The following is a 17047-nucleotide window of genomic DNA, read 5'->3' as shown; positions in this document are numbered from 1 at the left end:
GCACCTACGTACGTAAAAGAAACCTTACTAAAGCTCAAAACACACATTGCACCTCACACAATAATAGTGGGAGATTTCAACACCCCACTCTCATCAATGGACAGATCATGGAAACAGAAATTAAACAGTGATGTCGACAGACTAAGAGAAGTCATGAGCCAAATGGACTTAACGGATATTTATAGAACATTCTATCCTAAAGCAAAAGGATATACCTTCTTCTCAGCTCCTCAAGGTACTTTCTCCAAAATTGACCATATAATTGGTCAAAAAACGGGCCTCAACAGGTACAGAAAGATAGAAATAATCCCATGCGTGCTATCGGACCACCACGGCCTAAAACTGGTCTTCAATAACAATAAGGGAAGAATGCCCACATATACATGGAAATTGAACAATGCTCTACTCAATGATAACCTGGTCAAGGAAGAAATAAAGAAAGAAATTAAAAACTTTTTAGAATTTAATGAAAATGAAGATACAACATACTCAAACTTATGGGACACAATGAAAGCTGTGCTAAGAGGAAAACTCATAGCGCTGAGTGCCTGCAGAAAGAAACAGGAAAGAGCATATGTCAGCAGCTTGACAGCACACCTAAAAGCTCTAGAACAAAAAGAAGCAATTACACCCAGGAGGAGCAGAAGGCAGGAAATAATCAAACTCAGAGCTGAAATCAACCAAGTAGAAACAAAAAGGACCATAGAAAGAATCAACAGAACCAAAAGTTGGTTCTTTGAGAAAATCAACAAGATAGATAAACCCTTAGCCAGACTAACGAGAGGACACAGAGAGTGCGTCCAAATTAACAAAATCAGAAATGAAAAGGGAGACATAACTACAGATTCGGAGGAAATTCAAAAAATCATCAGATCTTACTATAAAAACCTATATTCAACAAAATTTGAAAATCTTCAGGAAATGGACAATTTCCTAGACAGATACCAGGTATCGAAGTTAAATCAGGAACAGATAAACCAGTTAAACAACCCCATAACTCCTAAGGAAATAGAAGCAGTCATTAAAGGTCTCCCAACCAAAAAGAGCCCAGGTCCAGACGGGTTTAGTGCAGAATTCTATCAAACCTTCATAGAAGACCTCATACCAATATTATCCAAACTATTCCACAAAATTGAAACAGATGGAGCCCTACCGAATTCCTTCTACGAAGCCACAATTACTCTTATACCTAAACCACACAAAGACACAACAAAGAAAGAGAACTTCAGACCAATTTCCCTTATGAATATCGACGCAAAAATACTCAATAAAATTCTGGCAAACCGAATTCAAGAGCACATCAAAACAATCATCCACCATGATCAAGTAGGCTTCATCCCAGGCATGCAGGGATGGTTTAATATACGGAAAACCATCAACGTGATCCATCATATAAACAAACTGAAAGAACAGAACCACATGATCATTTCATTAGATGCTGAGAAAGCATTTGACAAAATTCAACACCCCTTCATGATAAAAGTCCTGGAAAGAATAGGAATTCAAGGCCCATACCTAAACATAGTAAAAGCCATATACAGCAAACCAGTTGCTAACATTAAACTAAATGGAGAGAAACTTGAAGCAATCCCACTAAAATCAGGGACTAGACAAGGCTGCCCACTCTCTCCCTACTTATTCAATATAGTTCTTGAAGTTCTAGCCAGAGCAATCAGACAACAAAAGGAGATCAAAGGGATACAGATCGGAAAAGAAGAGGTCAAAATATCACTATTTGCAGATGACATGATAGTATATTTAAGTGATCCCAAAAGTTCCACCAGAGAACTACTAAAGCTGATAAACAACTTCAGCAAAGTGGCTGGGTATAAAATTAACTCAAATAAATCAGTTGCCTTCCTCTATACAAAAGAGAAACAAGCCGAGAAAGAAATTAGGGAAACGACACCCTTCATAATAGACCCAAATAATATAAAGTACCTCGGTGTGACTTTAACCAAGCAAGTAAAAGATCTGTACAATAAGAACTTCAAGACACTGAGGAAAGAAATTGAAGAAGACCTCAGAAGATGGAAAGATCTCCCATGCTCATGGATTGGCAGGATTAATATAGTAAAAATGGCCATTTTACCAAAAGCAATCTACAGATTCAATGCAATCCCCATCAAAATACCAATCCAATTCTTCAAAGAGTTAGACAGAACAATTTGCAAATTCATCTGGAATAACAAAAAACCGAGGATAGCTTTAGCTATCCTCAACAATAAAAGAACTTCAGGGGGAATCACTATCCCTGAATTCAAGCAGTATTAGAGAGCAATAGTGATAAAAACTGCATGGTATTGGTACAGAGACAGACAGATAGACCAATGGAATAGAATTGAAGACCCAGAAATGAACCCACACACCTATGGTCACTTGATTTTTGACAAAGGAGCCAAAACCATCCAATGGAAAAAAGATAGCATTTTCAACAAATGGTGCTGGTTCAACTGGAGGGCAACATGTAGAAGAATGCAGATCGATCCATGCTTATCACCCTGTACAAAGCTTAAGTCCAAGTGGATCAAGGACCTCCACATCAAACCAGACACACTCAAACTAATAGAAGAAAAACTAGGGAAGCATCTGGAACACATGGGCACTGGAAAAAATTTCCTGAACAAAACACCAATGGCTCATGCTCTAAGATCAAGAATCGACAAATGGGATCTCATAAAACTGCAAAGCTTCTGTAAGGCAAAGGACACTGTGGTTAGGACAAAACGGCAACCAACAGATTGGGAAAAGATCTTTACCAATCCTACAACAGATAGAGGCCTTATATCCAAAATATACAAAGAACTCAAGAAGTTAGACCGCAGGGAAACAAACAACCCTATTAAAAAATGGGGTTCAGAGCTAAACAAAGAATTCACAGCTGAGGAATGCCGAATGGCTGAGAAACACCTAAAGAAATGTTCAACATCTTTAGTCATAAGGGAAATGCAAATCAAAACAACCCTGAGATTTCACCTCACACCAGTGCGATTGGCTAAGATCAAAAACTCAGGTGACAGCAGATGCTGGCGAGGATGTGGAGAAAGAGGAACACTCCTCCATTGTTGGTGGGATTGCAGACTGGTAAAACCATTCTGGAAATCAGTCTGGAGGTTCCTCAGAAAATTGGACATTGAACTGCCTGAGGATCCAGCTATACCTCTCTTGGGCATATACCCAAAAGATGCCTCAACATATAAAAGAGACACGTGCTCCACTATGTTCATCGCAGCCTTATTTATAATAGCCAGAAAATGGAAAGAACCCAGATGCCCTTCAACAGAGGAATGGATACAGAAAATGTGGTACATCTACACAATGGAATATTACTCAGCTATCAAAAACAACGAGTTTATGAAATTCGTAGGCAAATGGTTGGAACTGGAAAATATCATCCTGAGTGAGCTAACCCAATCACAGAAAGACATACATGGTATGCACTCATTGATAAGTGGCTATTAGCCCAAATGCTTGAATTACCCTAGATCCCTAGAACAAACGAAACTCAAGACGGATGATCAAAATGTGAATGCTTCACTCCTTCTTTAAATGAGGAAAAAGAATACCCTTGGCAGGGAAGGGAGAGGCAAAGATTAAAACAGAGACTGAAGGAACACCCATTCAGAGCCTGCCCCACATGTGGCCCATACATATACAGCCACCCAATTAGACAAGATGGATGAAGCAAAGAAGTGCAGACCGACAGGAGCCGGATGTAGATCGCTCCTGAGAGACACAGCCAGAATACAGCAAATATAGAGGCGAATGCCAGCAGCAAACCACTGAACTGAGAATAGGTCCCCTATTGAAGGAATCAGAGAAAGAACTGGAAGAGCTTGAAGGGGCTCGAGACCCCAAAAGTACAACAATGCCAAGCAACCAGAGCTTCCAGGGACTAAGCCACTACCTAAAGACTATACATGGACTGACCCTGGACTCTGACCTCATAGGTAGCAATGAATATCCTAGTAAGAGCACCAGTGGAAGGGGAAGCCCTGGGTCCTGCTAAGACTGAACCCCCAGTGAACTAGATTGTTGGGGGGAGAGTGGCAATGGGGGCAGGATGGGGAGGAGAACACCCATAAAGAAGGGGAGGGGGAGGGATTAGGGGGATGTTTGCCCGGAAACCGGGAAAGGGAATAACACTCAAAATGTATATAAGAAATACTCAAGTTAATAAAAAAAAAAAAAAGATCCCTCAAAAAAAAAAAATAATTTGAGATGGCTACATGGTGAAATCTATACAAGTGCTAAATAAAACTTTTTGAAATTAAAAATCATATTTAAAAATAACATTCCAAATATTAGAAGAGAATATAAAAGTAGTTTTCAGAGACTAAATAAAACAGGGGTGATAAAAAAAAAGAAATGGGGGTTGGGGATTTAGCTCAGTGGTAGAGCGCTTGCCTAGGAAGCGCAAGGCCCTGGGTTCGGTCCCCAGCTCCGAAAAAAAAAAAAAAAAAAAAAAAAGAAATGTTCAAAGTCTTTAGTGATCAGAGAAATGCAAATGAAAATGAGCCTGAGATTGCACCTCACACCAGTGAGAATGGCTAAGATCTAAACCTCAGGTGGGAGCACATGTTAGCGAGGATGTGGACAAAGAGGAACACTCCTCCACGGCTGGTGGGACTGTCAACGGGCACAACCACTCCGGAAATCAATTTGGAGGTTCCTCAGAAAATTGGAAATAGACCTACCTAAAGACCCAGCAATACCACTCTTGGGAATATACCCAAAAGATGCCCCATCATGCCACAGGGGTATGTGCTCCACTATGTTCATAGCAGCCTTATTTCTGATAGCCAGAAGCTGGAAACAACCCAGATGTCCCACGACAGAGGAATGGATACAGAAAATGTGGTTCATTCACACAATGGAGTACTACTCAGCTATTGAGAATGAGGACATCCTGAGTTTTGCAGGCAAATGGATGGAACTAGAAAATATCATCCTGAGTGAAGTAACTCAGACCCAAAAGGACATGCACAGTATGTTCTCACTAATAAGTGGATATTAGCCAGAAAAAAAAAAGTACAGTATATCCAGATACAGTCAACAGAATTCAAAAAGGTCAGCAAGCTGAAGGTCATTACGCCTCAGTTCCACTTGGGAGGGAAAAGAAAGCAACTATAAAGGGAGAGGGAGGGAGGGAGGGAGGGATAGGGGAGGGAAAGGATTTGGGTTTCGGGGGAGAGGGGAACATGATCTGGTATTGGATGGGGGAAAAGGAATGAAGCCCTGAGGGCCAGCAAGAAGAATGGAAACAGGTGACCTTGGGAGGAAGGAGGTTGGGAGGATGCTCTAGAATGTACCAGGGACCTGGGAAGTGAGAGACTCTCAGGACTCAAAGGGGGTGAACCCTAGATGAAATGTCCTACAGTAGGGAGAGGGAACTTATTGAACCCATCTCCAGCAGAAAAACAGGGCATCAAGTGAGGGATGGGGTTGCTATCCCCCTTTTTCCTGAAAGAAATTCAGGGATAGAATGGTGAAGAGCCTGAGGAAAAGAAGGCCCAAATGGGATCCAGCTCAAGGGGAGGCCCCAAGACCTGACACCATTACTGAGGCTATGGAGCACTCACAAAAAGGGACCTATCATGACTGCCCTCCAAAAGACCCAACAAGCAGCTGAAAGAGTCAGATGCAGATGTGTGCACCCAACCAATGGACAGAAGCTGCTGACCCCTGTGGTTGAATTAGGGAAAAGCTGTAGGAAGTTGAGGAGGAGGGAAACCTTGTAGGATGACCAGCAGTCTCAATTAACCTGGACCCCCAAAATCTCTCAGATACTGGATCACTAAGCAGGCAGCATACACCAGCTGAGATGAGGCTTCCAATACATATATAGCAGAGGACTTCCGCATCTGGGTTCAGTCAGAGAAGATGTTCCTAACCCACAAGAGACTGGAGGCTCCAGGAAATTTAAAGGTCTGTTGGGGAGGGGACCTCCTTGTGGAGGAGGTGGGGTATGGGATGTGGAACAGTCGAGGGTAGACCAGGAGGGGAATAAAATCTGGAGTATAAAAATAAATAAGTAATCATAAATTTTTAAAAAGAGAGAAACGGAGTAGAGAATACAGGCTCCCTATAGATGTTACATGGAAAGAAAATATAAACAGGCAGTTTGCATAGTGTTGACTCGGAAAACAGTGCTAAGTAAGAACTACAGCAAAGTGGAAACAAAGTGCATGTAGGGAGTGGAGTTACCTGGAGGGCACACACAGTGGAGGGTTCATGCAGTTTCCTTAGAGTAATTAGGAACATGTGAAAGAGTTAACTTACAACACCAAAGACTATGCTGTTACAGCAATATAACAGATCTTTCAAGTGGCTGCTATGAATTCCCAACTGTTTCCTCTAACTAGTCTTCATGAAAAATATTCTTAGGAATTCTCAGTAGTGCTGCTGAGATTTGACTACCTCTGGACAGTTCAGACTTAGCTCCAAATTACATTAGTTCTGTAATGAGGAGGGAGTGGTTACTTGGAATTGAACCCAGGAACCTACACATGCTAGACAAGTTCTCAGCCACTGGGCAACACACTTGGTCTGATATCTAATGATAAATATCTGACTGATTTCTCAAAAACGGTAGGGATTCCAAATATACACCACAAAAATAGTAGAAAAAGTCACATTCGAATGGCTTATATATGAATGAAATTGAATGAGCTGTTGTTCTTAAACTACTCTGGCTCATTTTCACTAAATTAAATCCTAGGAGAGAATTTAAAAGCTGTGAGCCCGTCATTCAGAACATGGCCCTGAAGTGGAAACAGTCCCGCATTACAAGGAGAGGAAATGGTTTAGACTGTGAGCATACCGTCCGCTCTGAAGCTGGATGTGGAGGGTGGTGAATGGCTCCACGCGGATGAGATAGTGCATGACGCCTGCAGAATTGGAATAGTGAGTACCATAATGAAACTTATCAATCGTTCCCATCGGGTCTTCAAAATTCTCGTACCTTTAAAAAAAGTGGACTTTATAACCATAACAAAAAGGTAATATAAGAGTTGAAATCGGTACTGGTTAGGTTGGGTATAGTACTCTTTAAAAAGTCAATCATTAGTCATATGCTTTATTATCAAATAAAGGATCTGCATCTCCACATAAAACTGCAGGAAGAAATAATTTCTAAGAATGTTTCACAAACAATGAAATATCACTAAAATAAGCCTTTGAAGTATTTAAGATCATTTTTACTTAACATTAAATGTATAGTTGTTTTGCCTGAATGTCTGTGCACACTTGCATGTCCATTGTCAGTGTAGGCCAGAGAGGGAGTAGGCTCCCCTGAGTCAGGAGTTTCAGAGTCTTGTGAGTAGCCATTTGGGTAATGGAAACTGAGTCTAAGAGCTTTGCAAGAACAGCAAGTTCTCTCAACTGCTGAGTCATCTCTCCAGCCACACATGTTTTGCATAATACAATAATAACATGAGTTGACTATAGAAACTTCTTGAAATAACAGATTAGAAAACATTTTTGTCAAATCTAATTCACTTCCTTCATACAAAAATCTTTCTGACAAATAATTATCAATTCATTATTTTGTTTTTTAAAGATTTATTTTAGTATTTTCATTCAAGTACATGCATGCATGTTAAGTGAGTGAATTTCATGTTTATGTAGGTGCCTTTAGAGGCCACAGGATGTCACATGTCTTGGAGCTGCAGCTGTGGCTGTTATGTGCCACAGTAAGCAGGTAAAGGGAACCAACCTTAGGCGTCCTGGAACAGGAGCCCATGTTCTTAACTGCTGAGGCATTCTCTACGTCCCATAACTTTAATTTTTGGGGTTTAATTTATTCTTTGTATGTGTGCATGCATGCATGGTACACGTGTTGAGGTCACGGGACAACCTGCAAAAACTGTCTATTTGGGTTCTGAGACTCAAAATCAGATTGCAAAGATCAGTGGCAAGACTCTCTGCCCACTGTGTCAACATGCTAGCACTAATGTCTATTCTAACGAATAATATACAAAATTTTATTCAGCAACGCTGAGGAACACCAAAGTTTCACACACAACAACTAAGTGCTTATTACTAGGCTACACACACTGAACTATAAATATAGTTCTACTTTTTAAAGTTACATTTATTTAATTTGTGTGTGTGCAAAAGCTTGTGTGTCACAGTGTACACAAAGAGATTACAGCACAACTTATAGAAGTCAATTCTCTCATTCCACCCACTACATAAACTTACTATGGAAGTTTCTCACAAAACTAAACGAAACCTACCACACGACCCAGCCATGTCACTCTAGGGTTATTTACCCAGATAACTTCAAGTCAGCCTGCACATAAGTGTTTAGTGCAGCACTAACAGTAAGCTACAGTACCAACACAGAGATCCAACAAGAGGAACGGATGAAGAATAGAATTGGTTTTAGTCATAATGAAGAATGTACTTGTGCCATCTATACAAAAGTGTCTATAACTATAAAAGTCATATTAAGAAATTGAAGGCGGTTTCAAACATTGTTTTTGTTCTCTCAATTGTGGTTCCTAGATTTTATACAGATACATAAAATCTGGTTTGTGTATATATTTATACAGATATATGGCAAAATGGTCTAGAAAATTAGGACACAGGGGTGGCAGAGAGAGCAAAGCATGGTGAAATATACTGAACATACATTGTATCTTTCTATGAAATTTTCCTTCTGTAACATGCACAGTGAATATGAACAATGGTCTTTGAAAAACATTTAAGTAGCTTCTGTTAAAAGAAGATAACATGGGACTGGAGAGATGGCTCAGTGGGTAGCAGCATGATACTCTTCCAGAGGACCTGAGTTTGGTCCCCAGCACCCATGTGTGGCTCACAACCGTCTGTGACCCAGTTCTAGCATATCTGATGTCCTTTTCTGGCCTCTGCAGATATCAGGCATGCAAGTGGTATAGACATACATGCAGACAAAATAAGCATACACATCATAAATTTTTTTCAAGCATTCAGGGGCTACAGAGATAGCTTGACACTAGCTCCTGTCCAGGGGACCAGAATTCAATTCTTAGCACCCACAACAGCAATTCACAGGCATCTGTGACTTCGTTTCCAGATCCAACACCCTCTTTTGACCTCTGCAGGCACATGTGCAGTGTATACATATATATGCTAGAAAAAGATAATCATACTCATAAAATAATAATTAAACATCTAACTTTTAATTTAGAAAATGTAACATTTAATTGTTTTGATTGAAATCAGTATAAATTCAAACAATGAGCATCTCAAAAGATTTAAAAAGCACTTACTTCTCACGCATAGCTTTGGCATTTTTTTCATTAACTACTCCAATTGGTTTAGAAAGATCTCGAAATACAGTGGGGTTATTTAGGTCCAACTCTTCTGAAGTATAATCTTGCAAAATCCAGGGAAACTAAAGAGACATAATTCAAAATTTAGACATTTCTTCCTAGAGAATCTAGAGAATTTCAAACATAAAAATGTTCATATAGACAGATAATCATTAAGAATAGTTTTCCCTATTATAAAGATATATTGTAGTATTTATTTATCTTCAGTTCAATTGAATAATTTTCAGTAATTCTTCAGGGCTATTTTCAATAAAATGAAAAAAGGACTTTACTTTTAACTACCAGTCTTCATGTTTTAATACTTCTTTAAAGATCTAAAAGTAGAAAAAAAAAAGGCAGAGCATGTGTACTATGTAAGTTCCTGTTTTTTTAACCACAGTACAGTTTGCTTACTTTTCCATATTACATTTCAAAATTCACATGCATATATATGCAAATATAAGTCAAAATTTTAAAAAGTACATTCTTATTTTTGAGTTCCAAACATCATTATTTTTTAGTACTAGTTTACACGAATTTTTTGTTTTTTTCAAGTTTTTTAAAAATTATTATCTATTTATAATTTTTTTTTTTTACATTTACAGTCCAGTCATTATCCCCCGCCCCGTCTGCCCTCTGACTGTTACTCATCCTATATCTCCTCCCCATCTTACAGTCCACACAGTCAGCAGGACAAATCGGCAACCTACAGATTGGGGAAAAATCTTCACTGACCCCACATCTGATAGAGTACTAATATCCAAAATATATAAAGAACTCAAGAAGCTAACCACCCAAGCCCCCAAACAACCCCATAAAAAAATAGTGTGTATTTCTTTTCCAGTGCTTGAGGTTGGACCCAGAGCCTTACATATGGTACAAGACATTCTACCACTGAGCTACACCCAAGCCTCTTCATTTTTTTCTACATAAAAACAGCAACATCATACATAGTTTTATACATTATAAAGTGAAAGGTCATTTAATTTTGAGATTTATACAAAACTCACCACAGGGTACTGTGCAAGGTCATTATAGGTCCGTCCCGCCATTGTATTTATTTGAATGAGGTAGTCAAAGTTTGTTATCTCTCTGTTCACCCATTTCTAGACAGCACAAAAAGCAATATCAGAATCATATCGTATGACCTCTTAGAATGTCACAATTATTAATAACTAACCTAATTTTTTGTAATGTGTATCTCTATTGTCTCCGTGATTGAAGATATGGAGCTAAAAAAGTTTAACATGGAGACAAATAAACTTCTTCACAATCTAATTCTTTAAAACATTACTCCCTAAGAAAAACCAAACATAAGAACTACACTATACTCAGGCAAGTCTTAAATAAGAATGAAGTATGGCCTGGGTGGACGTGCACATGTGTATTTCTAGCGAGTCAGGAGGTGGAGGTGGGAGGGTAGCGCGCTGGAGGACACCGGGCCAATTTACCAACCATTATAAAGCTGAGGCTAGGGATGTAGCTAGTGCAGAGTGCTTTCAGTGCATTGCTCTGGATATAGTCCTATGTAACACAACGGGTAAAATTAAGACTCTTCTTCAGTTAAACGTTTTATTTATCTTAAAATTTTAATTTCTAAAAGACTGCCAAACCTTTGACATTTTCATACTATATGTACTAAAAGGCAGTACCTTACCACACTAAAGCATTCTATGAGCCAAGATAAGGTTTCAGGATTTTTAGACTAAGTATCTGAAGAAAAACTACCTTTAGAGAACGAAATGAGGTGGGATTAGAAAAATCACTTCTTTCTATTAATCACATCATTGTGTTTAGTCTTCTAATGACTGCACACAGTTGAGTTATACAGAGTTTTCCTGACAGAGTTAACAATCAACTTTAACTCACTGTGGACCAAAAGCAAACAGTTATAACTATGGTGAACAGTGGGAAATGAAATATGTATGCTTCGATCCATAAAGCAAATCTACATATTGAGATACAGTTCTATATATAGGAAGCTCAATTGCTCTTAGGTGTAAGATTCAGAAATCACTAGTTAATGAATAAATTTTATTCAAAAGCAAAAGGAATTGTCCTTTATTAACCAAGGCTTATTTCCAACAACAAAAAAGAATTCTTAGCTGGAGGACTTCACAGAAGAGCCTGGCATAAATGGAGTCCTGTATCCAATTCTTATCATATCCCCTGCACAAAGATAATTATTTATTTGTACTCTAATTGGAATTCTTATTCTAAATGGAAGAAAAAAAGCCAGGGATGATGGGTCACACCTTTAATCCCAGCACCTGGGAGGCAAAGTAGGTAGATCTGAGACCAGACTGTACCACAGACACTTCCAGGACAGCCAGGCCAGATAAAGAGACCCTGCATCAACAAAAGCAAAGCTAACTAACTAACTAACTAGCTAACTAACTAGCTAACCAACCAACCAACCAACCAACCAAGTAACCAACCAAGCAGTCAAATGAATGCATGAATTAATTAATGAATGGAAGAAGACAGAACACACAAAAGAAAATTATCACAAGTTTTATTTTTAAGCAATATTCTAAGGTACAAAATGAACAAAATACACAACAAGCTATAAAATGTCTTACCTGTGTCAACCCTGATGCTTTGAATAATTCCTGTGGTGATCTTGTTCCATAACTATTAGGAGAATGAAGTGACAACAGTCTGCTATATACTTTGTTTCTAACCTATAAAAACATACTACTGATTAGTTTAAAAATTGGTCAAGACAAAAGATTACATCATTTATATAATTTTTACAAGATATACTTACTCTTTTGAGAATAAGTGTTTTCAGGCTGGAGAGATGGCTCAGCCGTTAAAGACTAGGCTCACAACCAAAAATATAAGAATAAGTGTTTTCATACTCTTTCACAGGCCTCTCTCATCATTATGTTGCTTTAGAAACTCTTCACTGCTGCATAAACTTGACAGCAATTATTCCCAATTCTCCCTCCTCTCTAATTTCTTGAAACCCAGAATCTATTATCTGTTCCATAATTTTACCTCTTCTGGATATTTCAATTTCTTTACCATATTTGGTGCTATGGTTTGAATATGTCCATTTAAAGTTTATGATTTAAAACTTGATCCCCAACTAATAAGTTCATAATAAGAGACACAGCATTTGGAGACAATATTAAATGAGGTCATGGAGACAGTAAGATGGCAGTGAAGGTGCCTACTACCAAACCTGATCATCTGACTTTGATCCTTAGGAATTACACTGTGGGATGAAAGAACTGATTCTTATAAGTTATAGGTACACTACAACTTGTACACATAAGACAGTTTTTTAAAATGGTGTCATAAGCCCAAAGCATCATATTGGCATTAGCGCCCTCCTAAGAAGAGAAAAGGAAATCCAGGCACACTATGCACACTGGTCTAATCTTATATACCACATGCTGTAAGACAGAGAGTGTCTGGCATCCACTGATTGACATTCATGTTCTCCTGTACACACTCACGGAAAACAACCATCTCAATTCCTGAGCAAACCTCACCAACGCTCATATACTGACTAGCCTCAGAATATGTTTTCTTCTTCAATATTCTCTACTGACAGGAATACAGACCAAAATACCATGAGAGCTCACTACCTGGAAAATTATTTCAAAATAATTCTTTATGATTATCAGAAAGGTACTGCACCTCTTTTTTGAAGTTGAGAAAGTAGTTGGACTGATCAACATGAAAAATCTCAAGTGCCGATCTCCTTAAGTTGTAACGACGCAAGTGAATCTCTCGAATTTGAGAATGAGGCCACTTGAAATCAAAACCCTGTCCTGAAAACAAAAGAAATCTTATGACTGAGTGCCAGCCACATAAAGTTACTCACTCCATGAAGAAAATAACTCCTTGTTTCCAAAAGTAAAACTTAGGGGAAAGGAATCTTACATTAAAAACCAAGTACTCATTATGAGTTGTAAATTGTTTCTTTTAAACTACTCTATTCTACTACACCTTTGTATGAGGCCAGATAGTAATTCTGAATTGTATGACTTAGAACTCTTTCTAAGATGTTGGATCTTTAGATTTAATCATAAAAAAGTAAGAGCTTAGAGGACAGTGTATATATACAAAAGTATGATAAAATTAAGACTGCATTTTGTAACTAAGTTTACTGTGATACCATCAGGTCAAGTCTTTTTAAATACATTAATAATGATGAGGATGATAAAGCCACCTGGATGGGGCATGCGTGCCTATAATCCTAGCTACTCCTAAGGCTGAGCCAAGAGGATTTTAAGTACAAGGCCAGCCTGGGTAACATTTGCCTTGTATAAGAATGGCCCTGGTTTCAATCACTGGTACTGTGTGTGTACACATAAAAATTACAATTCCCCTTTAATACATAATGGTTGAGTGAACCTAATTCCTTATTGACTCTCCATCTCTCATTTTATAAGATAAACTACAATTCCCAGTCCCACCTTGCTTTTTTCTTCCTCGAACTGATGACTGGTGGACCTGAATACTTAATAAAATGAAAGGTAATTATTTTCCAACTACTCACCATCTTCTTTTTCAATACTGTTATCATGGAAGTAAATGTGTTGAGTAGTGACTTCTAATCTGCCGGGAATTATGTCAATTACAGTAATGAGTTCACAGTCTTCAGTCAACACCAGTTTTTCCTTTTGATCCTGTTCTTCCTTTTCATCACTGAACAAAAAGTTTAAAAAAAGTGATCATGAATTTAGCTCACTTCTTCGAAAAGAGCTTCTTTCACTGCTGATGTTTACGTTGCTGTCTTTTTGAAATTCCTAATTAGTCTAGCTAGAAGTTGATAGTTTTGCAGTATGTTCATTTTACTAACTCTTGCATCTATAATTATTCCGTTTTTATTATCCTGAATGGATTTCTTTTCATAGCATTATTTTTTTCTTTTGTTTTCCTATTTCATACAGATAATGTTCTTTCCTGGAACATCATCCTGGATGAAACCTAGGGCCTTGTGGATGCACACTAGATGAGTCCTCTACTGCTAAGTTACCGTCAGACTCTGTTGCATATTTCTACAAAAACACAGCTTAAAGCCGTATGTCATTCAATATTTTCATTCAAAAATATTTTATGATTTCAAGATATAGATCCTAACAATCCTAGGTAGAAAGCCTTCTTCAATAATTTCAGTAAATACTCACAGATTCTTAACAGCTGGTATGACTTTAATTGGTGCAATTAAAGACTTGCAACACTTGTTGTAATCAAACAATTAATTAATTGTTTGGAAAACCAGAAACTCAAGCAAATCCACAATTTTGCAACCCCATTTCTCATATCATAGTCATGCTGCTCAAATGCTCATACATACGTCAGAGCACTGGCCGCAGTGTCCTCCTCTAGAAGCTCTAGTCTGTCTTCTTCCACATCACTGAGTCTAACTTGTTTCACTACCTCCAGAAGCAGTGCATCACTGGAAGGCTGTAGGTGCTGAACACCTGTTTAATAAAATAGAGTAAATTAAAAAATAGTACAAAATATTATAGCACTTCTATATTTTGATAGTTTTGATGTTTGATCATTTTTTTAAAATTATCATACATGTGGTAAAATATACATACTTTAAAAACAATAGTTATTTTTAATAATGGCTAATTCTTGATTCAGAAACAGACTAAGTATTGGATTAGCAGTCTGAGAAAGGTATAGAGCTGACTTTATGCAAATTACAGATTCATGAATCATAATTTCATTAAAAGCAAGTTAATAATTAAATAAATTTCAATGTGTTAATAGTAATGTGATTGTGCACTTGTACTAAATATCACATGACAGGCAGGTCAGGCATGGTGGTGCACACCTTTAACCTTAGCACTTGAAAGGCAGAGGCAGGTGGATCTCCGTGAGCTCAGGGCCATCCTAGTCTATACACAGAGCTTCAAGGACAGCCAAGGGTACACAGAGAGCCTGCCCCACAAGGAGAGAAGAGAGAAAAGACTGTGTATGAGTCGTTGTTTACAGCTGACAAATGATAGCAGAGCCATCACTTCCTGGAGTACATGGACAGGAACAGGTGACGCGAAGACATACATAAAACACATATATACTGTACAAACTAAGTACTTTGTAACGGCAAAGGGCTTTATAGTGGAAAGAACATGGACACTAAGTTGGGACACTAGATTTCAATTCTGCCCTGCCACTTGGTCTCTCTGAATCTAGGAATCCTACTTTTTAAAAACTTTACAATTTACATGGACCTGCACACGTAAAAAACAAAAACAAAACAAACAAGTGAAGAGGAACCCCACAGAATAGGAGAGAATCTTTGCCAGCTATACATCCTATAGAGAGTTAATATCCAGAATATGTAAGAACTAAAAAAACAAAGAGACAAAACAAAGCAAACAAACAAGAACAAAAAACCAAACCCACCTATTTAAAAATTGGGCATGAGATCTGAAAACTTTTCAAAGGAAGAAAAAAAATGGCTAAGAAATATCTCAAAAAGTGTCTATTGTCCTTAGCAACTGGAGAAATACAAATCAAAACAACTTTAAAATTCCATCTTACTGCAGTCAGAATGGCAACGATACCACACCCAACAAATGCTGAAAGGGATATGGAGAAAAGAGAGCCTTCATCACTGCTGGTTGGATTTCAAATTAAAACAGCCACTATGGAAACCAGTGTGGAAAATTATCAAAAAAGGCAAAAGCAAATCTTCCCTATGAGCCAGCTGTTCCACTCCCTGGCACACACACACAGGACTCGACATTGTAAACCACAGACACTTGCTCAGCCACATTCACTGCTCCATTCACCACAGCTAGTAGAAGGAGACTACCTGAATGTCCTACAGCCGACAATGGAGAATGACAATGTGGTACTTATACACAATGGAAAGAAAAATGCAATCATGAAATTTGCAAGTAAATGGAAGGACTAAGGAAAGATTGTATTGAGTGAAGGGACCTAGACCCAGAAAGACAAACATTAGACCTTCTCTCTCATCTGAGGTCCTAACTCAAATCTTCCTATCTGAGTATGTATGTATCCTGGAGTAGCTACAGAAACAAGAAAGTAAAAGGGACCATAGCAGGGTGGATAGGTGGGGAGCAACAGAGAGGAGACTAGCGGGAACATTATAGGCTCTTGCTATTGTCCCTGGCTACCTTTTAGAGATAGAAAGCAAGTGCCCACTGCTGAGGACACCACACACTTCAAAAACAGAGCACAGAGGACTAGAGAGCCTCCTCCCTCAGAAATAGTTTTCATGGTAACAGAATATACCAAGTAAGCTTCTAAAGGAAGAAAGCAACCAAAAGACCTATCCATGATGATGTCTATGAATCACAATGACCAGCATGGCAAGGTAACCTAAGAATTCAGTAGAGGTACACATACTTCCAAGATTATCAGCAACTCTCTAATTGAACTAAAGATCCACTCAACAAGAAAGAAATTCTGCCTGGTGGGAGAAACCTAGTCAACTACTCAGGAATAGTGAAGTCATGTATCTTGGAGGAGAACCTACAACTACTACTTTACCAAACTAGCATTAGTACTTTGTACTCTAGATACTTGCCCTTATAACCCCAGGTAAGTATAGTCCTCACCCCTCATCAAGAAAATCTCTTTTTGCAACAAATGAAGACCATTGCAGAAAACCACAAATAACCAAAATGCAGAGTTGTGGAGCTGAGTCCTGCTGGATACATATATAAAACAATTCCCAAACTCAGGATCATCTTGGGAAAGAGGGCTGAGAGACTGTAAGAGCAAGTTTTCTGTTAGAA

The 17047-nt window shown here is 38.3% G+C and overlaps 1 protein-coding gene across 9 annotated transcripts in view; it reads right to left on the bottom strand.

The window, feature by feature from the left end:
* Positions 1-17047, bottom strand: part of Nbeal1 (neurobeachin-like 1) — a 168607-nt gene that overhangs the window by 49175 nt on the left and 102385 nt on the right. For 8 of the 9 annotated variants that reach the window (XM_039084849.2, XM_039084852.2, XM_039084851.2 and 5 more), the window contains 7 exons: positions 14620-14746; positions 13819-13967; positions 12954-13087; positions 11885-11986; positions 10313-10408; positions 9261-9385; positions 6824-6964 (listed from right to left, as the gene is read on the bottom strand). In XM_039084849.2, coding sequence (XP_038940777.1) covers positions 6824-6964; positions 9261-9385; positions 10313-10408; positions 11885-11986; positions 12954-13087; positions 13819-13967; positions 14620-14746 — 874 coding nt within the window. The remainder of the gene's footprint in view (positions 1-6823; positions 6965-9260; positions 9386-10312; positions 10409-11884; positions 11987-12953; positions 13088-13818; positions 13968-14619; positions 14747-17047) is intronic. The other variant, XR_010055002.1, reaches the window with a different exon arrangement.

Source organism: Rattus norvegicus, chromosome 9 (assembly GCF_036323735.1).
Source record: "Rattus norvegicus strain BN/NHsdMcwi chromosome 9, GRCr8, whole genome shotgun sequence".
Classification (NCBI taxonomy): Eukaryota; Metazoa; Chordata; class Mammalia; order Rodentia; family Muridae; genus Rattus; species Rattus norvegicus.
The sequence above is the reverse complement of the archived record's forward strand: the minus strand, read 5'-3'. Positions and strand labels throughout refer to the sequence as shown.